Consider the following 23,989-nt stretch of genomic DNA (forward strand, 5'->3'; position numbering starts at 1 on the left):
GTGGCATAGAACAAAATGTGATACTATTAATTGTTCACATGTATATGTCCTTTATTATCCATGATAAATGAAAAACTGTCTTCAGGGAGATGACATTTTATAAAAAGGATTTGAATAACGCTATTGTATATACAGTTAATCCTATATATACCATAGCATATGTGCAATACCACCTACACTAAGCGACTAACTGGCTGTACAATTGAATGCAATCCAATAAAACAGTCCTGCCATAACCTGCATCTTTACCAAGCTCATATGTCAAGTGTCTGTTGACATTGCTGGAATCATGTAAACATGTGTATTAGTGTGTTCTTAGTAAAAGGTGGTGCTGAATACATTATATTGAGAGGAGTGTCTAACCTTTTGACCTTCACATTTACTGACATGATGCAGAAACACATCGTAATATAAGGCAGCCCTGTACAACACAGCGAGCACTAAATGTGACATCAGAACTAAAAACTATAAATAAATCAAAACCTCTATGACAGTGTCAACAAAAATCGTTTAGAGGGATCCTAAAATAATGAATGGCACATACAACATATACATACATACATAGGAATATAACCGAATGCATAGTAGCAAATAGGATTATAACAGAAACAGCTAGAAATGGTTTCATAGCTTTCTGTTTCATTTCCACATTTACCATGAAGGACCATGAGATCAAAAAGCTGAAGCAACGGATGCTCCTTCTCTGAGGCATTGCCATCCTTTCGAGGGGGGGGGGTTGGGTATCTCAGTTTTCTCACGACCTGATACCGGCGGAATCGTGAAAGGACAGCACCGTGCTTGCTGGGAGGATCTTCCTTTTTCTTTTTCTCTTTTATCATATCTGACCTCAGTAGGCAGTACTTACGGATGGCATGGTTGTATTATTGGTGCATGGCCTTTAAATGTTGTAGGAATAAGGCGAGGCTGCCGGCTCGTCCAGCCAATCAGATACCGAGGTGTGGCTCTGCGAGGGAGTGATCACGGTGCAGAGGGGCGGGGCTAGAAGCGGAAGTGAGTCTCGGCTGATCTCTCGCTGTCATTCGGCCACGGTCGGTTTCAGGAGAGAGGGGCAGCCCAAAGAAGCATACAGTAATCAGGCTTGCTCCGTAAGAAAGACAGTTAGCGAGAAAAATATACAGCAAATTAAGCGAACAATGAAACCGATCGTTTAAGGCTTGTGAAACATCTGCGGCAGGGTCTATCTCACTCAGTGACACGTTAACAAAGCTCTTTGATCACACAGTCCAGATTAGAGGATAGAGAGCTGTGTCATTGAGCAGGCAGGACACGTCAGGAGAAGGGAGAAAAAAAGCTGACCGACTGCACTGTACGAGTCAGCTATCAAATCGTCTCTGAAAAGATCTGCCTGACGCACTCATTTTTCAAGGACACCACCTTTCGCGTTCGAACCGAAGGAAGGATCTCGAAAGACATCGCCGAGGTCGAAGCTGGTGATCAGAAGGTGAAAAGACATTTTTATTCTCCTGTATTCAGCCTGTCCAGCTAACTAGCATATATGCTAACGGTTGATAGCTTGCTAGCTAACATTAGCAACGGATGGAAATGTTAGCCGGCAAGCTAATTTGTCTAGTATATTTCAACCACTTGATTGTCGGCTTTTACCTGACGTGTACAAATGTAATATGAACAACTGACACTATTCATGGAATTGCTTATATCTGATACATTTTGGGGTTGGTCTCTGGTGACAGCTGTCAAACAAGGTCGAGTAATTTTGCTCTTAACGTTATAACGGTTGATTGTTAATTCTATAAACGTTCATTGATATTTTTTACAGCGGCGATCTGTTAAAGGTTGCATTGTGGGTAATTCATAATCTGTCAGTTGGTCTTTCCAAATGGAGATTGTGTCGACTCGACACAGCAGTGTTTCAAGCTATATTAGTGGCTGCCAGCAGCTCAGCTGAAGACTTACAAGCTGGCAACGTCACGGGGTTATAATTAGCTAAAGATGTAATGTTAACTGGTTGGCATTTTTAAACTGACCAGTGTAATAAGGGTAGATTGTTCAGTGCTAGAATGAGCTCATTCATGACAGTGTTGTATGATTATCATATGTCTAGGCATTCACAAAGGGAGATTTAAAGTCCCAACATAATTTTATTTTTATTTTTTGTCACTAGAAAATGTCTATGGCCATCAACTAGTGTTTCACTGTTTCTAAATCCCTTGATCTATAGTGCAATGAGAAAGGCTGACTGCTAACTCATTGCCTGCCATCCTGTGTGCTCTTCTCTCAATAGGACCAAAAGATCACGGGATAGCATTTGTGTGTGGGGGGAGAAAACAAATGGGGGATTACGGGTTTGGTGTCCTAGTTCAAAACAACACTGGCAACAAGTCTGCATTCCCGGTCCGAATCCACCCGCATCTGCAGCCCCCACACCACCACCAAAATGTGTCGCAGAGCCCTGCTGCCTTCATAAACAGCACCACAGCCGCAGGGAATGGCACCACAGGAGGCTCTCCCTGGCTCTTCCCTGCCTCTGCCACCCACAACAGCGTGCAAGACGAAATCCTGGGGGGCCAAGAGAAGCCCAAAGCACAGCAGCAACAGGAAATGCAAGAAACGCAAGAAAAGCAGCAGCAGTTGTCCCCTGGGAGTCACCAGGAGGTTGGAAATGGTGGTGGGATCATTTCAGAACTGGAAAAAGCCCGGTCAGAGGATGCCAAGACAGACAACGGCACATCTGAAGGAAGTAACGGAAAGGAGAAGCAGCTGCGTCTTGAGTCACCTGTCTTGACAGGCTTTGATTACCAGGAGACGTCTGGTCTTGGGGGAAATGGCCAGGTCCAGTCCAGTACAACCTCCTCATCACTTACCAGCTTCAATAATTGGTCAGCTGCCATTCCACCGGCGCCATCAACCATCATCAATGAAGACGTCAGCTTCTTCAACCCGGCCTCTGCCAACAACGGGCCCCTGCTGTTCCAGAACTTCTCACACCATGTCAGTCCAGGGTTTGGTGGGAACTTCTCCCCTCAAATTGGACCAGCGGCGGCCTTGTCCCAGCACCACCCAGCTCCCCCACCACACCCCCACTTCCAACACCCTCATAACCAACACCAGCAGCATCGACGCTCCCCGGCCTCTCCACACCCTCCTCCGCCCTTTCCGCACAGGAATCCGGCTTTCAGCCAGTTGCCGCATTTGTCCAACAGCCTGAACAAGCCCCCGTCCCCTTGGGGTCCAGCCAGCTACCAGAGCCCCTCTCCCTCCCCTGGCTCCTCCACCTCCTGGAGTCCCGGAGGAGGCTATGGGAGTGGTGGCGGTGGCTGGGGAGGGTCTCAGGGCAGAGATTATCGCAGAGGGCTGAATGGCGGTATGACCCCCATCAACTCTATCTCTCCACTGAAGAAGACCTTCCCAAACAACCATGTGGCATCCCAGAAGTACCCTCGCAACAGTCCCGCAGGCTTCAACCCCAAGTCCTGGATGGATGAAGGAGTCGGCCGCAGTGACAACATCTTCCCCTTTCAGGTCAGTTTACATGTGATAGTATGCAATGGTGTTCATACAAAGAGACTATTACATTTTTTCCTGTGATGATTATGTACCTAAGCATGTTTGTTTTGTGTGTGAATATTTTTTAGCAGTGCCACTTGCTACCAGAATGATTTAAAGATCACTGTGTCATTTGCTAGCTGTTGATTTTATTAAAGTATCTGGTATAGCTGCTATTTTTAGACATTGGGGGAGGGTATGGATTTACATGATGCATTTGTTACCGTGTTAGCTTAGAAACCAGTCCTTGGACTCTGTACTTCCACAGCTGTATGTCCCTGATGATGACTAATGTGGCACTGCAGTGGTGTGTGCCACGCACACGAGCTGGGGGGTTGTAGTGAGGAGAAGGGGAGGCATCATGGATGAAGGGAAAAGGCGTGGAAAGGGATGCGGAAATGGTAAAGGGAGTTAGAAATATGGGAAGCGGGAGAGTGTGGATGGACGACCAAGGATGACAGAGACTGTGATGTAAAGAAAAATGTAGACATAATCATAGGATTTGTATTATTCTGGCCAGAAGCAAGGTCATTCTGTAGATTTATAGCCCGAGCCTAATGCCCAATGATGTTTCAGGATTATTGCTTAATTTATCACCTGGTCATTGCTGCCATAGGCTTGCATCTCCTTTTCAAAATGCCAGCCTATTCATGGTTTAATTTTGATAGCCGGGTCCATTCACAATGAAGATGGCGTGAATAATTGTATTATCACATTTAGAAAACACCAAATACAATTGATGAAAGGAGGTAAAGGGACCACAGAGATAAATTCATTTTATTGATCTAGCTGATGATTGATTTTGTCGGTCGTTTCAAGGAGGCGGGGGAGGAGAGAGTAGGTCTCCAGCAGGCCCAGTTAGATCTGATTCCCTGATAAAAGGCTTCTTTAAGTGCTTTACATATCCTTTGCCTCCTGACCTCTGGGCAGTTTTCCTTGTGCTTTGTCAAATTAACTTCTGGTCAGTCATAGTTACCGGATTGCCATCAGTTTCCCCATTTAGTTTTTTATCTTGGATGTAGATGACAGTATTAAATTGTCTGAATGCTTTCCTGTGTGGTTTCGGCTGTCGAACAATAGCCTAACAGCATTACTAATTGGTTTTAGACCACAAGTAAGGAAATACTTAATTTCCTGGCCATGCCCACCCATTGGGCAAGCCAAGTAAGCAATTTCCAACAAAATAGCAAATTGCCTCAGTTTATACTTTAGAAAGGGATGCCTCCTGTGACCTTTCAAGGAGTTTTCTTATCTCGACTTGCAATTAATGACTCACAGAGCACCACAGGCCAAACGGTAAGGACGCTGTGCTGACATGTCTTGGCATGTCTTAGGCATATTCTTGAATAAGTGGCAAAGCTTACCTTGCGAGCAGCTATTTACCATTAGCTAACAACCTAATTGCTGAAGGTAGTCATGGGGTCAGGTTTATATTTGGCTTTTTCCAAATCATTAGGGCCTAATCCTTGTTCATGTTTTGGAGTTATATTATGCTAAAATTGACTCTTTCAAGCAGCATTCAAATTGACACTGTACCTAGGAACAGGAAATGGTTGTAAATGCTGTATATAAAAGGCTACAGATGAGCAAATAGTTTTTCCGTCCTAAGTGTGAATCTATATCCATTTTGAGGAATAGAGAGCCCCTCCTGGTATTCCCCAGATTTAAGTTTAAGCTTGCATGGCATTGGCTATAGCTGCAGTATGTCATCGCGTCGAATCAGATCAGCTAAAGTAGCATTGTCCTTCTGCCCTCTTGATACGTCAAGGACAGGTGGAGGATGGGCAAAGAATGGCGTGTTCATGTGCTTGTGTGTGTGTGTGCTTGTTAATGACTGATTATGCAGGTGTAACCAATTTATAAAGGGATTGCTAGTATAGCTTTGGGAAATTAGAAAAAAATATGTACTGTTGAGAATTGAAGATATACGTTGACACTTAACCGTTTAGGATTTATAATTTTAATGTCTGAATAGTATTTTGAGACTCACAGCAGACATATTAAATGCTGTAACAACAAGCAATTTCTCTTTGTGACATGTTGTAATATAATATTGTAAGTATCATTTTATGAACCATAGATCAGGTGTTTTTCTGAAATGTTAACACATGGTATTCTCCCACTCCCTGTAATTGAATAGGATAAAGGTGTCATTTCGGTGTGATATATAGATCCGGTATCAGCGTTGAAGCTGTCACAGTAGGAAACACTGTTCAATTATTACACAAGCCACCAAGTGTCAGGTTTATCTTGTCACAGGCCTCCTCAGTGCAGTTCAGTCTTTAAGATCTGCTGTCCATTTTATTTTCATTAACCCTTTAACATTTGATTGCCTTTGCTGAAAAATTGCAAAAGACAAATATGTTATATCAATAGATTTGCTGAGCTGTACTGTACTCAAAATAGTTCATCTTGTCATGTCTTGTCGAGATCATGCACAGCTCAGACGACTCATGACACATGTTGCCTCACACAAGGCAACCCCACGTTTGGTAACTGAAACAGCAGCTACCGTACACATGAACTAAACAGAACCCACGAGGAACTGTCACACTGTTTCACTCTAAGTCCTCTCCTAGCGTCTCCATTTTAGCTCTGACAAAAGATGAAGGATTAATGGCTTTTGCTTTGGAATTTCCATTTGATCTATTTCTTTGTACACTTTTGGACTAGATGTGGTTGTAACATATGGCTCACATAGACAAAGTAGATAGTTCCTCCCCAAATATTTGTAACACGTTGCTGTAACATTTGAAGTTAGATGCTAGTCAAACACACCATTGAAACAACAATACATCATTGGTGAGGTATGATAAAACAGGTAACTGCTGCAGTTGAGATCCCTTTCTTTGCCCACTTTGGGACCTTCTTAGAATTGCCTAAGGCTAGGACATTACTTTTTGTGTATATGATCAATATGTAGATGTAACTTGAGAACCAGGCCATACGCCATTTGGTGGATATTTTATCCAAAATGGTGTACAGCACCATGGCACAAAGAGGGAGAAAATGTTCCAGTACTGTGGCTGTTGCTGCAGAAGGCTGGGCCACTGCTGTATTAGAGCAGCTTTAGTATTTGGGATGGGCTCCAGGCCAGGCACACTGCTGCTAACTGCTAATACACTGGTCAGCTAGTATCTAGCCTCAGGCAAGAGATTTGTAATTTTAAAATGCGAGCAAATCTTTTATTTTCTTGCTTTTTTCCTTTCTATCCATTCATTCACTATACCTGCTTATACTTGAGGGGGCAGTGAGCCAATCTCAGCCGACACTGGGCGAGAGGCGGTGTACACCCCGGACCTGAATCTAGTCAACCACAGGGCTGGCATGTCAGGCAACCATTTAAGCTCACATTTAAACCTATGGGCTATTTTGGAGTTGCCAATAAAACAAACCTTTTTGATTCTAGGAGTCAACATAAGCTCCCACGCAAATTGTCTTTCTTTCCTTGCTCACTAATTCCTCACCTGTGAATTTCAAGGTCAGAGGCCTGGATCTAAGCCAGGACAGGATATTGTCTCAGTAAGCTGCCTGGGTAACTGTTGGTTACAGCTCCCTCCTGTCTGTTTGTGTAGCTTAGACATACTGCAGCCTTTTACAGTGCTGTTGTATGAACGTGCTTTATTAAAATACCTCCCCGTGCCTTTAGTGGAAACACCTGTTGTCCGATTTGATCGTTCTGTTTCCTTTTGACATTTCTTATTCTTTTAAAGGCTGTCTAATCAATGTGACAGGTCTTTAGGCAAGTATCATATGTCATCCAGTGATTTTCTTTACCCATTTATGACGTGTGAAGTACCTGATAATGTTGAGGCTTTATTTTAACGCAAGAAGCTTCCTTTTTTTCAGGTAGCCTTCCTTCGGTTATTCGTGAAGTGTGCATGCAAATTGTCTTGCGTGCATGTCCACTAACAAACGCTCCTAGCCTTTAGGCTCTAGAGGCCCCAGGTTTCAGCCATTGCCTCTGCCAATGGTGTTAAATGAGAGAAATGTTTTTTTTACACTAATGAGTGGCCTAAGCTTTTCTGGCAAGCACATAACTCTGCTGCTCATACAGCCTCATTGTGCCATTCTCACAGCCTCGAAAGACGCTCAGAAACGGGAAATAAGAGAACTTGTGTGTGTGTGTGTGTGTGTGTGTGTGTGTGTGTGTGTTTGAATCTGCACATGCCCATGAGTGCATAAGCCCTAATTAGTGCCTGGCCTATGTCTTCTGCCATGTGTCTTAACAAAAGAAGAAGACAAAGCAGAATTTATGTAGGAAGTGTCGTATTGTATTCAGCCCAGCTCAGTAAACACAACAAAGGTGTCGGTTCAGTCTAATTTGATCACTCATTTTCCACTAAAAATACACACACACACACACACACACACACACACACACACACACACACACACACACACACACACACACACACACACACACACACACACACACGCGCACACACGCACACACGCACACAGGCACACAGGCACACAGGCACACAGGCACACAGGCACACACACACACACTCCATTCAGCCGACACTGGGTAATAGGTTGTTTTTGACAGTTGGAGCTTTATTAATGTCAAAGCAGGCCTTTGAAATTCTTTGACCAGGAAGAAGCATAATCGAGAGCATCAAAAGCTCAACCTGCTTCCCTTTCCTGCCTTCCTTTCTTCTCTTTTTACTTTTGCCGTAACTCGCCACTAGCTTTGCCTCTCTCGGTCAGCCCCTTTCTTTCATCTGCCATTTCCCCCTTCTTTGCTTTGGGTTTCCTCTCTCTCCCTTTTGTCTCTGATAAGATGGATACAAAATAATGTTAAAATATCAGCCTTCTCTTGAATTAGTCTAAGGTGAATTTTAAATAGTTGGGCGTCTCTCAAAACCTAAAAATCATACTGCACCCAAATATATTTTCTCATGTCCTTTACCCTGTGACTTTCTCCACTCTTCCACCCTCCCTCTACTTCCATTTTTCATTAACAGGCAGGTGACATGGAAGATTAATGTTGGAGTTAATAACCCCCAGCATGCTGTATTTAATCATTTTTATTTTCCTATATGTCATCAAAATATGTTCGAGGTTGCCCTCCCTGTTATGTGGTGGTTAACATTAAAACATGCATGAAGAGCTCTGTTGCTTTGCAGGTCATTTGATTTAAGATGTTTCATTTGATTTGCTTTCAGGATGTTTTTTTCAATCAAGATTCTCTATCATTGCCGTGTGAGATCTGTTGGGGTGTGTTTGATGTGCCCAAGCCCAAATATATTCGTTTTTAAAGTTATCTAAGGAGGAATATATTCAGCAAATAGTGGAATTTTGGAAAGCTGGAACCATGAAATGTTTGTCATTTTAGCTTGAAATAACTTACATCAATGATGGTTCAAGTCAGCTCTAGTATCCTGCAGAGCCCAGGCTAAATTGCATTGTCCAAAATGTTCACAGTACTATTTTATTATGTCTCTCAGATGAGCTGTTTATAAGATCATTCCTAGTATAGGATTAGAAATGCACTTTTTCATGCAGTCTAAATGTAATGACTTTATATTGACACTAATAAATGAACCCACAGGTCATGTTTCATTCCTCCCACAATGCCCACACAGGTTTATAGTTTTTGTGCACATTCTCTGATCCACTGATCCCACGCTGCTGCTTTTCAAATTGATTAAATCAAATGAGATGATTCACTCTCTACTTGTTTAAACCCAGTGCTCTTAGATCAGGTCAGTACACATTTGTTGATCCAGGGTCAAACGCTCAAAAATGGTGTCAGGATGGTAGAGGCACTTTGCTGTGCTGGTTAATGCAAATCGATCCATCATTATTCAGGGTCACTGTAAAAAAAAAGAAGGATGTTTTTCGCCTTTCTATTCCATTAACTCTAACTAGATTGGGTCATGGTTATTAAATCCGTTCTGCCTCCCCATATACACCGGGCTACATTTGACTGAAGCCACCAAATAATACACCATGTACTGCCATGTCCTCTATCTTTATACCTATGGCCTTGGGTTAGAATGGGCAAGCTTTTATAGATAGATCTGATGTGGACTGCACTGTAAATCGTGTGTGTGTGTGTGTGTGTGTGTGTGTGTGTGTGTGTGTGTGTGTGTGTGTGTGTGTGTGTGTGTGTGTGTGTGTGTGTGTGTGTGTGTGTGTGTGTGTGTGTGTGTGTGTGTGTGTGTGTGTGTGTGTGTGTGTGTGTGTGTGTGTGTGTGTGTGTGTGTGTGTGTGTGTGTGTGTGTGTGTGTGTGTGTGTGTGTGTGTGTGTGTAACGAGTGACTGTGTGTGTGTGTGTGTGTAACGAGTGACTGTGTGTGTGTGTGTGTAACGAGTGACTGTGTGTGTGTGTGTGTAACGAGTGACTGTGTGTGTGTGTAACGAGTGACTGTGTGTGTGTGTGTAACGAGTGACTGTGTGTGTGTGTGTGTAACGAGTGACTGTGTGTGTGTGTGTGTAACGAGTGACTGTGTGTGTAACGAGTGACTGTGTGTGTGTGTGTGTAACGAGTGACTGTGTGTGTAACGAGTGACTGTGTGTGTGTGTGTGTGTGTAACGAGTGACTGTGTGTGTGTGTGTGTAACGAGTGACTGTGTCTGGATGTAACGAGTGACTGTGTCTGGATGTAACGAGTGACTGTGTCTGGATGTAACGAGTGACTGTGTCTGGATGTAACGAGTGACTGTGTCTGGATGTAACGAGTGACTGTGTCTGGATGTAACGAGTGACTGTGTGTGTGTGTCTGGATGTAACGAGTGACTGTGTGTGTGTGTCTGGATGTAACGAGTGACTGTGTGTGTGTGTCTGGATGTAACGAGTGACTGTGTGTGTCTGGATGTAACGAGTGACTGTGTGTGTGTGTGTGTGTCTGGATGTAACGAGTGACTGTGTGTGTGTGTGTGTAACGAGTGACTGTGTGTGTGTGTCTGGATGTAACGAGTGACTGTGTGTGTGTGTGTGTGTGTGTGTGTGTGTCTGGATGTAACGAGTGAATGTGTGTGTGTGTGTCTGGATGTAACGAGTGACTTTGTGTGTGTGTAACGAGTGACTTTGTGTGTCTGGATGTAACGAGTGACTGTGTGTGTATTTGTGCAAGCCCTGCAATCTGTCAGGGATGAGTACTTTGCTGGTCAGCTGGCCAGTTGTTGAGAGAGAGAAGGATGTACGAATCTGATGATTAATCATCCTCTGCACCTCTCCAGGCTAATGCTTAGCAACTGCAGAGCACAAGCCAGACCTCATGTCCGCCATACTGAGCCCATCTCAGCCACAAAATGAATTCCTTTTCTCCTGAAGCAATATCATGGGATTACCTTGCAGTGCAACATCAGCCAAAATACATTTGTAATTGTACCAAGGAGATGGTACAATAGAGTATAATGACAAATAAGAATAAATGATTGAAGCTGTAAAAAAAACAAAACAGGAAAGGCTCCTGCGTCCGGCTCAGTTTTAATAGTATACTACAGAGAAATACCATAACTAAGAGCCATATTGCACTTTAATGCCCTGTATTTGTCCTGGGTAATGTGCTCAAGAGCTTGCTTTAGATGTACTCACCAGTGGTGGGTTGTATGCTTCCCCCCACTAAGCAGTCCTTCACTTGTTTCTTCTTCTCCTGTCTTTGAGTTTTTGGTTTATTTGACCTAAAGCAATCGCCTAAGTCCACATAAGATACTGAGGCGGATATGAGAAAATAGTCAACCTAGTCTGGCCTATATCCCTGTATTGATATTTGTTTAGAGGGAGAGTGTGTACTTCTACCCATGTCATCTCTCTGTTAGCATGGTTCTTCAGTCAGTGTGAGAAATCGCTGGTGAAATGTTGGCTACGGCTGTGGATTGTTGGCTGTTTCATCGGCGAGTAGTGTGTGCCAGACTTTCAACAATTGGTCTTTGGTTGATCAGATAGTCAAGCTATTGGATTTTGGGTCTGACAGTAGATGAAAAAATAATCTGCCTGCCTGCCTGCCCCGACCCTTGATCATATGACGTAGTTCTGTTTTTCTGAACCCTTTAGCATTTGACCCCTGTGGAGTTCATTGAGCAACAAGGTTTGCTGTGAGCCTTTCTTCCCAAGGTGGTTCTGCTCTCAGACTTTTCTCAACAGACGTTGGCCTAATGTTTTCTGGTTTCTGGATAACTGAGTGTGTGTTCGAGAGGTTATGCATTGATGTATTTGTTGGAAAAACAAAGTGGTGAATGTAGAGGGATTGAACATACATACTTTTAAGTTGACAGGCATGTTGGGTAACTCTTGTTGTGCAAGGCCGGTCCATTATCAGTCAGGTCGAAGGCAGAGCTGATCACACAGTGTTTGTGTCAGTATATTTTCAGACTGACTTTGACATAAAGCTGCACTTTTAATTATATACTATTATTTTGTCAGGATTGTAGATTTTCTTTTGACTTCTACTTTTACAGGCGTTCAAGTAATGTCACACTTTATTCGTATTGTGTTATTGTTAACATCAGCCCACAGTTGTCGCCTTTTGTTTTCTTCATACACACATACATACATACATACATACGTGAGATCTCAAGTAGGGTGCACAATAGACCTCAATCACACCTCGATGTGAACTGCTTCTACACCTGCTTATTATTTTTCAAACTGGAGCACATAATTGCTGTTTTGGGAATGTTACATTTCTCTTAAACTATACACCAAATTAAGTTTCTTTGTTAAAAAAAGACAGAAAAATATAGGCCATGTTATTATCTATAACACCTCACTGTTCACAAGTTTCAAGACATGGCATCATCAAAAAACTCACATTTCATTATTTGGTCTGTCAGCATCTTGCCAGACTCAATCAAATCCAAGCGGATGTTTTCCAGACTTCAATCTAATAGCAAAGTGTTCTCATGTATTGGCACGGCTATTTCAAAAGCATGGCTCTTTAAAGTCCAGCAGGCTCTACGTCTCATTGTGTTAAATATTTGTACTCTAGGGTTAAATTGCTCGTGTGTGTTTTACAAATACTGCATTTACATCACTATAAGTTTACATAAAAGGCTAATGCCTGGTTTAAGTTATAAGTTTGCAAGACAAATAGTTTAAAAGTATTTTCTCACTACATGTTTGATACAATGGGTATGATGCAGAAAGGAAAAAAAATGTATTTCAGTCGTGACCAGACAGTTAGGAAATAAATAACCACGAACATTTTAGTCACCATGTAGGGTTTATTGAAAAACAACATTAACCAGAAGAGTCTCTGTGCGGTGTGAGCGCTCTGACGCATAAATGAGGAATACACAACTTTTAAAGGTATTTCTGCTTTTAGGGTGCCATCGGAGAACAACGGGAACATTGGGGATAGACAGAGGAAGGAATGGGCAATCCCTCATCATGTGATGTTGTGGGGACATTTAGCGCTGACTGTAAACATGAACAAGGAGAATATACATACTATAGTCTTCACTGTGGTTGTTTTGGATACAAGGAAGCCTCAATAGTTCATCAGGTTGTTATCATGTTGTTGTCAAAAGCTGCTCTCTTTCTGTTTGGCTGAGGTGGAGTCAAAACAGAAGCCTTATCAGCATGGCACTTGGAGAATGTGTTTGTTTATGGGCCCATGTTTTTGGTGCCTGCATATATTTTGTGTACACATTCATGGTTGTGATTTCTCTTACACATATGTGTGCGTACACATAAACATTTGCAGTATGGATGGTATGCCAAAGTTCCCCTGTTTGTAGGTGACAAAGCTGTTGCTCAATAATTGGCTCGGCTCCTGTTTCGTTCTATTGCTGGTTTTTACTGTTGACTTCCATTACGATGCATTTATAGCTCAGTTAGGTTGTCGGTTCAAGGTCCCATGTCATGCTTTTCCGGTTATTACCCGTCCCCTTCTGTGTTATGAAGGTTTTTATGCATTTAAACGGTCTGCAGAGTTAAAACCCTCAAAGTACACCCTGTAGCGAGTAAAACTCTAACACAGAAAATACCTCCCCAAAACGCCTCGTTGGAGATACGTCACTGTCCATTGATTCTTCCGGGTAACTCATGATGTCATGCGTTACCCGGAACCAAATGGACCAATCCGTGGAGCCGTTACGATACGTTCACGGAGCTGTTACGTTAAGCCCCCGCTGATTGGTCCAAATTGACCAATCCACGGACTTCCTCACACACACACTCAGTGCAGGCAGCTCTGCTGATCTCTCCTCCCTGGCTGCAGGCTGATAACAGACAGTTGGGATCGCGGCGAAATTCTCTCTGCAGACCCATTCTCACAGCGTTTATCAACCTTTTTCTTACTCAATATCAAGCCACACTTATTGTTTTTACTTCGGCTGTGACTTTGTGTGTGCTCAGGGTGAGTTTGGCTGTGTTTGGCTGTGTATCGCTAAACAAGGAAACTATACCTCCACGGAGCTCAGCGCGATTCACAACGTCCCGACCAATCAGAGCACACTGTGCTCACAGGGAGGGTGGGGGCTGGAGCTATTGGAGCTACAACGAGCTGTTAAAGGCAGAGAGTGAAATTCAGTGAATACACGTAGTTTACAGAGATGCTGTATGAGAAACCAAAGTGATTTTGGAAAATTGCACAATCTAAATCTATTCTAGTAGACCTCAACAATGGAATTATAATCAGTGGAAATGTCCATGAAATGGGACCTTTAAGAACACATAATAACCACATGAGGACGAAAATAGTGTTTAGTTGTTTTTAAATACAATATAATCAAGTAAACAATAAGACATAGATACATTGAATTATGCCAACATAAATACCTGTGCCATAGTCGTCTATTTTTGTCTTTTTAGCTTCGGTTTGTGGGCTAGAAAACCAAAACAGGACGGCGAGCAGAATATAAATCAGTTAAGCAGGCAAAAAAAGAAAACTTTTATCTCAGTTTTTACATAAGTCTGCAGAATATATTAGCGAATCACTTGAGATTCCACTCATGTGAAACTAGGGCTCACTCCTAATTTGTGTTGTTTGTCACTCCTGCTATATAGGCCAATGCCAAAAGCTGTGAGAAGCATAAAAACAGCGTCCATCGTGAAGTGGAATCCTTGCAGTATCTTGTTATTGCATGTATTCGTAGGACGGTAGAAAGAAATGTGAAGTGCTATTATTTCTTTTTCATTTTTCTAAAAGTATTTGTATGCAGTCTTGTTTTTTCTCTCTGATCAGCTTGAATGAACTGAGGCAACGTTACATACAAAGATTCAGATACATCTAATTGCTCAAGTTGCTTCCATGGACCAGCTGAATCTTCAACTTGAAAGCCTGTTGGCTGCCACACAATGTATTTATTTTTCGATGTCTTTGAAGCAGGGAAAGAAAAAGTAATGAATGTTTCTGGTCTTTCTCTTCTTTCTGTAGGAGCGCACCAGGTCATTTGACAGCTTCAACATGAACACACTGGAGAGCTCCCTGATCGACATCATGAGGGCCGAGCAGGACACCCTGAAAGGTGAGGATTGAATTCACGAACATGAAACACTTATATAACATCCAGTAACGATTGTACGCTCTGTTGACGGCACATACGTAGTGCCTAGCAGACAAAATAATGACTCGATACATCAATGTTTGGATTTCAGTCACTGACAATCCATACACAAACTAAACTAAAAACATGAGTTTGTACCTGGTGTATTCTCCTACTTTAGCTGTTCTTCTATAGGTGTGGACAAGTGTGGCTTGATTTTTACGTGTTACACTTCAAGGTAGAGCTGATCATACCTAATACACACTTAATCACAATTTAACACCAATTCTTAGCAGCAAAGTTGCACTTCCTCCACAGATCGGAGGACTGTACTACAAAGCCGGTTCAACATAACCTGGATATGTTTGATTTAGCCGGTTGGCCTAATCCAAAACATACGCGCTCTCGCTAAACGGTCCTACGATGCGGGTTATCGAGTGGATCGCTCAAGCCAGCCGTGTCCTATCTAGTTAGGTGCGCGTTCACATAAAAGGGGCGGTGTTAGCAACATTTGACCAATCACAAACATGGAGAAGCATACTGACAGCGCAGCGTCATACTTCCTGAATGAAAAGTCAACTAGCCTATAATATTAGACATATGAAGAAGTTAAACTTTAAACATCCATGACTTAAACACTTTATCCAGGATCAAAGCCACATAGCTGCACCTGCAAGGTGAATACAGCTGGTAAAAGAAAAAGTGTTTGAATGCGTACATTAACAGGTTTATGATATCACTGCCCCGTCTAAGACAGTGAATCTGACTTTAATTACATTTGACTCGAGTGTTTCGTCAACTTAATGTGTTGCTTAAAATAATACTTCTGCATACAGTATGTGACACTGAGTGTTGCACGGCCAGATACGGCTCAGCTGACTCAGATAAGGAAATATGATACATTATGATGTGATATGCCGCGGACTGTACTTAATGTTACTCTGATCCAGTTACTTATGTTGTGGCAGATATGTAAGTAAGCTTTCTTAACGCTAATGTTTTAATAGTCAGATTGCTCTGAAGATGGGAGGTGATATTCTATTAATGTTCACGTTCACTCAGTCGGTGATTTTTGCCGGCCGTCTTTCCTGCAACGGCAGCTTTTCTGTATTTCCTCTATCCTGTAATATGACTTGATCGCTTTAAACTCCGCACACGGAGCTCTGATTGGTCAGTAGGCAGTGCTTTCACTGAGTTGAGCATTTAGCCTGCAACGGTTAGCCGCTCTGCATAAGTTACCATGGAGATCTAGCCTGCTAAAAAGAGAACCAGCTTCGTAGGACCGGAAATCCAGAGTTTTCCCTGAAGTTAGCCGGCTAAGCGAAAATCCGGCTTCGTAGTACAGGCCTCTGATGTCTTCTTCTTGTTGTGATCAACAATAACACGAGAGGTCAAGTCACACCTTTGTGTTCCTCTTCCTTTTCTCTCCTTCCCACTCTGAATTCAAAACGACTAAATGTTTTCTCACTTGGAAAATTCAATGCAATGAGTCTGACCTCCTTTTCTCTTTCATTTTGAGAAGGAGGCACAGCGAGAATACAAGGCGGATGGAAGCTTAGGCCTTGTATTTAAGAGGGGATTTGTGAAATAGATGGAAGGACTCCCACTGATCTGAACTAAAGTTGTTGGCCATCATCAGTTTCTAACGATCACAGCTGCACAGCCTCCTGTTACGAAGGATAATAACAATCTTATAAAAACAATGGTGCACAGTTGTTTCTGTCCAAAGAGTCTGGCACATGTTTGAAAGACACACATCTGTTACCTGAAGTGTTAATCTTTCAGTGTTCAATCAGAACAAACATATTATCCAGATAATGCCAGTAAAAAGCGAGAACATTAAACTAGTTAGAAAACCGTGCTTAAAAACCGGGGTAGGTTGACGCTGTACCTTTGCACCTTTTTAAGAGATTAGTCCATTGCATTTCTGGGTCAGTGTAAATCCCTGTATTCCTGCTCTTTTATGGATTTGATGATTACGGTTGTGCACGTGCATACACTCAGTTGCCAGTTTATTTGGTACATCTTGCTTAAACCAATGTAGTGTAAAACGTATACAATTAAATTCCAATCGTCATTCATTTGCGTTTTTGTTGGTTTGCTGTTGAACTTTACTAGGATATACTGATTCCTGTTGCTGATATTTACAGTAGCCCCTCCTTAGACAAAATGATAGAAATAGGTTACACCCTATGGTTACACCTAACTGAAACTCTAAACTGGTATTCTAAATGGAATTCATTCCAAATTACGGGCTGAAACTTGTAATGAGAAAAAATAATCCTGCATTGGAAATTGGACTCTAACTGACCTGGATTATTGATTGATAGAGACTAGGCAACATCTGTTATTGGCTGAATGTTGTTAGGCAACGTTGGTCAATGGTAACCCAGAAAATAGGTTCTTGAATGCAGCAGGTAGCCAGTGTTGTTTATTGTTTAAGAGGGCGTAACTGACAGTTACTATAGATGGAGAGGGCTTAGCTAACAAGAAATACTGTGGCCAATGTTAGCTGTTGGTGGGAAGGGGGGAGCTAAAGGAGTAGTTCTGGTAATGATCGTCGTTTGAAAGGAAACACCTTTGGAGTATTAAAGATTCGGGTGTAGAGTTTAAGTTGTTAACACATACTTGAGTACGGTAGTTACTTCAAAACAAGATAACCATCTTTAGTTTTGGTTGTGGTCTAATGGGCTTAGTCCCAGAAACTGGTAGACAAAAGATCTCAAAAAGCCAGTATCAAGAAGTTTTCCTTTTCCAGAATTGATGTTAGAATGTCTTATTTTTTAACATTTAAATACCGTTACTGTGCATGACCTACAAAGAAAGGTTCAAACGGTTCCACCACCAGAATGACAAGATGAGTGAAAACTCTGAGCTCCAGACTCTTCACTTTCACCTCGTATTTATTTCAGCCTCACTCCCACTGTGCTCAGCCACTTCCAGCTGTGATGTAATGTTCTGCTGTCAAACTTTAGTAAATCTCTCCTCTATATTAAGAGAGGAAGACTAGAAGGTTAGCTCATTAGCTAGTGCTGGTGTCTTAGCTCCAGCCATGCTAGCACAGATTCCTGCGACTGTTAGTTCCAAGAGCCGGGCATCTGAATACAAAACAAGTTTCCTTGGAAATTGAAAACCCACACGCTTCTGCTTCAGAAAGAATCAAACCATGTAGGCTTTGGACATTATGAAGTATTTTGAACTTGAACCTCCTATAGAAGTTGAATGTGAATTATTTGTCCATTTTGTTCAATTCATTCTAGGTTATTTCTTCTTCTTACATCCTTTGACCTGATCTTTCTTCAGTCATCCTCTTCAGATTGGTTCTTATACAGTGCCCCATTCTTCACTGCTTTCACATGATGCATCACGCATTATCTCATCCCACACTGCTTCTTTTTTTTTGCCCTTGGTCTGCTTCAAAATTCTACTTTGTTTATTCCTTGTTTCCATAATTATAGTCCAGGCGTATACACTGCTGTACCAAGGGTGGCAGTAACTCATGTGACTCCTCTTTTCCCTCACAGCAAAGTAAAAAGAGAAACATAATTACAGCACATTTTCTTTGAGTGCTGACTCTTCTCCAGGCCGTTCTGTCCCTTGCTCTCTCCTGCTCTCTATCACACACGTACAGGCATGCCCACACGACTCTAATAAACCCAGACAGAGTGCATACACAAGCACGTTGAGATGCACACACATTTCTCATTCCAACATATTGAACTTAGAGAGCGCTATGAAGCAAGCGAAGAGGCGAGACAAAATGTCTCTAGAAGTGGCTTTGAATCGCTTCCAGCATTGTCCTGACTGACAGAAAGGATCCCTCTGTTCAGCCACTACACAGACACACACTCACACACACCGCCCTGTTGTGCATGTGCTTGTGCATGCGTGTGCTAAAACTGTTACTGCACTGAACATGCACTCAGCCAGCAGCTTGCAAATGAGGTTCACAGAGCGGGCACGCAGCACCCTGCAGACACAGGGATGGGGTGCGCTTACGTGCCTGCACATTTGCTCCTCAGAGGCTATTAAAGGCTCTTTAAATCCAATATGAAGGGTTGAGCTGGGATGGACTTTGATTTTGGGAGGCGCGCATATCAGCTCAAACACTATATCACTGAGCTAAATTACAGAGGGAGATAAACTGTTGAATGTTGCTGTGCAGTGTAGAGAAATCTAGCACGTCTACAAACTGGTTTTGGTTGGGACCTTTACATTTATTTTGACTGAAATGTAAATATTTGATGATACGTAAACTAACCTGTTAATGCCCAGATTGTGATAGAATGTATTTGAATATTTAGTACACTATCGTATAGTAGCTTCCACAACCATGGGGTGACACGTCCTGGTTTCTGTGTTTGAGTTGTTTTATGCACCACATCTACCAAGTACTGTGTGGATGAATAGGCGAGGTGTGGGGGAGGGGCCATCAGATTTCCATGTGACCGAGGCGTCGGAATGCACCAATCACAGGGCGGTCCGTAGCCATACAACAATGGTTGTACTATTTCAGCTCTTTCATCTCATTATCCCTCTGCAGCAAGCAGGCCTTGCATAACTTTGAAGCTTGTTTGGCATCATAACATGTATTTGTGTGGGTGCAGGCGTGTGTGTGTGTGCGCGGGCGTGTGTGTGCGGGCCTGGCAAGTGGCTCAATGTAAAATGTATAATATGAGGCTCAGAGAGAGAGAGAGAGAGGGAGAGGCACACACACACAGGGAAATGGAGGTCGATGAGACGCAGAGAGATGGTTGGTGTCCCACAGATGTAGTCTCTAATGAGATTGATGTGAAAGCAACACTCAGTGTTCTCATATCTGTTATCGCCACTGCATATTCTGTCTGGGCACTCCTAATGAACTGTCAAAAACACCCAGTGTTCAATATGTTCTGCTGTGCAATTCAGCTTTTTCAAACCAAATCCGTGCCCGTGTATTTGGGATTTGTCCTACGTTTTGTGCAGAATTGTTTAAATGTATTCCTCTCTGAGCATGCAGCATTAATCAAGAGCTTTATCACGGTCTCAGCCTTTTGCCAAATTATTAATTGCTTAACTGATAATGGATTCCTCAGATTGGGGGTTTATAATTTTATGGCTGCCATTTTGTTTTTACTCTTTTTTTTTTTTTATAGACATTTTCTGTTAAATCTCAAAATGGGACTGCATATAATAACGGGATATTAACTGTAAACCTACTGTAATATGTAGGTACCAACATGTTACATATTTCTGTTCTGTGTCTCCTTGCTTAGGTCGTCTTGGTTTCCCCCATCCAGGAGGAGACAACCCCCTGCCCCTCAATGGTACGTATGGCAAGCTAACCAGCTTTTCAAGGGCACACTAACATTACAAGTCGGGGATTAAAAAAAGTCATAAATCCTATAAAGCATTTGCTGTCATTAAGGGTGTTGTCCTTGATTCCATACGCAATTGCTCATTAATCTAAACATATGAATCCACCTGGCAGTCTATATGAAAGGTTAAAAAACATACAAGATCATTATGTTTCCTGTGCTAAAATATGCTCTCTCAGGTAAATCATGTCAGCTTTTACCCATTTAAGCGCTATTTATAAAGTTTGCCTCAGCCAACTTCAGTGACTTTTGTGTCTTTCACTTTGTCTTGAAACTGTGTGTCCGGCCGCTGTGAAATAATGCTTTTAAGATTTGAAAAGCCTTGTGTGCCCTTGCTTGCCAACGATTCAAGGTAGTCAAAAAGTCCTGCCCCTCTGTTTATCCTTTTTTAGAATAAAATAAAATGCACCAACTTTTTTCCTGTTGGTTAAAGGTGGGGTCGGTACATTTGAGAAACCGGCTCGAGTGCGCTAGAATTCGAAAATACACAAACGCAAAAAATCTGCCACTTCCTTACAGAGCCCCTCCTCCAACACACACGAACGCGCACATGACCAATGAGGGCACGAGATAAGTTTGTGCACAGATGGAAGGCCGTGCTTTTTCCAGTACTACGGCTATCGGGATGTTAAGAGCATTCCATGGAATATAACAAAAAGTGTATCTCGAGCCGGTTTCTCAAACTTACCTACCCCACCTTTAAGGTAAACAACAATCATTTGTGTTGACGACCTTTCACCTACTTATGACCTTTGGTTGGAACATGTTCCTTTCCCCTTACTAAATCCCTAAATATGTAGTACGATAAAGGGGGAATGAAAGGAGATGAATAGGTGGGTCATTTAGAGATGGAATAGCAACAGTAAGGCACCGCCTATATGCATGTTATCTTAACGTGAGGACCAAGACATTCTTGTCCTTTTTAAATAGCATCCCTCTTTCTGACTGCAGGGTTTCATGTTTGCGGATTTGATTTTCGGTGTTTCACATACTGCAAAATCCCCTTGCTGACGCAAATTAGGGATGTTCTGTTCTGTGGTAGGCCTCTGATAGCAGTATGATGTACCTGTAGGCGCTTTGTAGTTTATCTATACATATTTTACTCCAAAATATATCCCATCATTATATTTCTGAAAACCTCCCTTACAGATTAATAGTTATGTTCTATCTGGCCCAGTTTAACCATATGGTCCTCCCCTAGAGAAGAACAGCATTGCTTTTCTAACAGTATATGCATAACCCGTCTGGCCAATCCTCTTGACATGGCAAAGTTTCCACAACAGCAGTTCAATATTTAGCCACCTCTCATTCCCTTCATCATTGTGTAATTGTGTTGTTGAAGCCTTTGCCTTCTGGTCTTGGGCCATGATGTAAAACACGAGAGGTCGGTGGTTTGTTCACAAGATCGCCGGGTCACATGGTGAGATCACATGGTCAGGAGCTGTCATGATGTCCTGAGACAGATGGTGCCAGCGGATAGGCAGGATTCAGAGGTTGCACACCATCTCTCTCTCTCTCTCTCTCTCTCTCTCTCTCTCTCTCTCTCTCTCTCTCTCTCTCTCTCTCTCTCTCTCTCTCTCTCTCTCTCTCTCTCTCTCTCTCGTCTCATAAGCGTATACAGATTGCATTCCTCATTCTCTTGATCTCTCGCTCTCATTTTCTCTCACCCCCACAACATAGTGTTTCATCAGCTTGTTCCTCCAACTCTTCCAATCTATTTCTCTCTCTCACACACACACACACACACACACACACACACACACACACACACACACACACACACACACACACACACACACACACACACACACACACACACACACACACACACACACACACACACACACACACACATCTTTTTATAGCGCGCTCCGCTCTGTTTTCAATCTGCTTTCTTGTTTTCTCTGTCCTCTCTTTCTATCTCTCATTGACCTCACCCCCCCCAGAGCTAATGTCCATCTGGGTTGGAAAGTCCACCGAGGGAGCAGGGGATTATTGCTTGCGCATTCTGGCCACTTCTTCATCCTCTCCGTGTCCTTAAGAGTTTTAGAGGGTTCGCTGCTTCAATCTCTCCAGTGTCCACAATTTTAATTTGTTTCACTTCAGCTCTTTGCAAAGAAACATTATGTCCAAAGGCGCGTATTAAATTGAACGGGAAAATAGAGCATGTTCTTTAGTACACATATGACACCGAACCGCATTGTGGACTGATGGACTTGTTAGATGGGTTTTGGACAAGGCAGAAAAAGAATTGGATTTCTGCAGCATAGATTAAACAGAAATGGTTGCCTGTGAGACTGTACTGTATTCATCTCAACAGAATGATCTAAGTGTTAAACCTCACGACCGAGGCATATTAAAGTACATGTATGTTAAAATGGCCGCCGCCCTCTCTGCTTGGTCCCCTGTTACCTTCCTTGGCCGCAGGGCTGCTATTGCTTTTATTTAGTAAACAATTTGAAATGGTTATCGTGCGATGTCGAAGAGGCTTTTTGTTTAGAGTCTTAAGTGTAACTCTAAGAAGGTAAATGACATATTGTGAAATGGCTGGCCGTATCCAGAAACACTTGACGGAAACTGTTCTGTTATTACTTCTGGCAGTTTCATTCGTTTTTGTGGAAGTGAGTCACAATAGTGGCCCCTAAGCAACAGACTCTAACAAAGCCGCTGCCACTGGGAACACTTAGATTATCGTGCCTGTCGGAGTCTCAAAATGAATGGCATGATTCTGCTTTTAAAAAAAAATAATAGGAGCATATAAATTGGAATTCAAATGTGAATTATTTTATTGGTTTTCTATTTGTTTCATATATATGAGAGACTTGGTCATGATTTAGTAAATGTTGGGTTATTCAAACATTTGTAGGACATATCGTTTTTTTTGTGTTTCTAAGTGAAGTTTATTTAGAACTAAGTTGTGAACCCTTTTTTTTAGTTTGTTGATTAAATCAGTTGGATTTTTACAGAGAAGAAGAGAATGTTGGTGTTGGTATTGCTACAGTATACCATTTCTATATTTGTTCTGACTAGTTTACCGATACCTTCTTTAAACTGTGTCTTTTATCTGGTATGATAATAAATCCCTTTCCATCTTTATTTGTTTAAGTACTGTATAAACAGCCAGGTGACAAGCCTCCACCCTGAAACAGGAAACACACATCCATTCATTTGTTGGGAACAAAAGAACTGTAGGAGAAAACGATTGTTGAATCAACTTACAAGTCATCGTACATCTCTGAACTACGGACTTATACTTTCCACGCTACAGTGTTGATACAGTGGTATGGTGGCTAATTATAATTCACAGCTGACTGATAGGAGACAGGGCAGAGGGATGGACAGACAATGGGGAATGACTCGCACATTTATTGGTATAGTGTATAATGCACCTTCTACAAATACCCTCTTCTTGGATTTGCCCTTATTCCACATGCAGCCAGGAATTATAGCAGGAGACGAGGTAAAATAAAATCATGGCTCAAATCCAGCTCTGGTCTCAATATACTGTCTGACTTTGTGATGTGAAGCCGTTCTGTTATGATTTCTTTTTACGTTACAGTGCGTTGGTTGTTTTAATGAATGCTCGTAAATGGTTTTGGAATGACTCAGCGCTTTGTACAGTGAAGTGACATGTTTGTCTGCATGATTGTCTTAAGTGTCGCATCT

General features: G+C 42.2%; 1 protein-coding gene across 2 annotated transcripts in view; it reads left to right on the forward strand.

Moving 5' to 3' along the window:
- The first annotated feature begins 1,021 nt into the window (after positions 1–1,021).
- The window catches only part of cpeb4b (cytoplasmic polyadenylation element binding protein 4b), a 33,007-nt gene continuing 10,039 nt past the window's right edge, over positions 1,022–23,989 (forward strand). The window contains exons 1-5 of one of the 2 annotated variants that reach the window (XM_079651722.1): positions 1,022–1,462; positions 2,264–3,501; positions 14,858–14,948; positions 20,222–20,272; positions 23,760–23,783. In XM_079651722.1, coding sequence (XP_079507848.1) covers positions 2,311–3,501; positions 14,858–14,948; positions 20,222–20,272; positions 23,760–23,783 — 1,357 coding nt within the window. In that variant the 5' untranslated portion in view covers positions 1,022–1,462; positions 2,264–2,310. The remainder of the gene's footprint in view (positions 1,463–2,263; positions 3,502–14,857; positions 14,949–20,221; positions 20,273–23,759; positions 23,784–23,989) is intronic. The other variant, XM_079651723.1, reaches the window with a different exon arrangement.

The sequence above is a fragment of the Notothenia rossii genome (genome assembly GCF_949606895.1).
Source record: "Notothenia rossii genome assembly, chromosome: 9".
NCBI classification, from domain to species: Eukaryota; Metazoa; Chordata; class Actinopteri; order Perciformes; family Nototheniidae; genus Notothenia; species Notothenia rossii.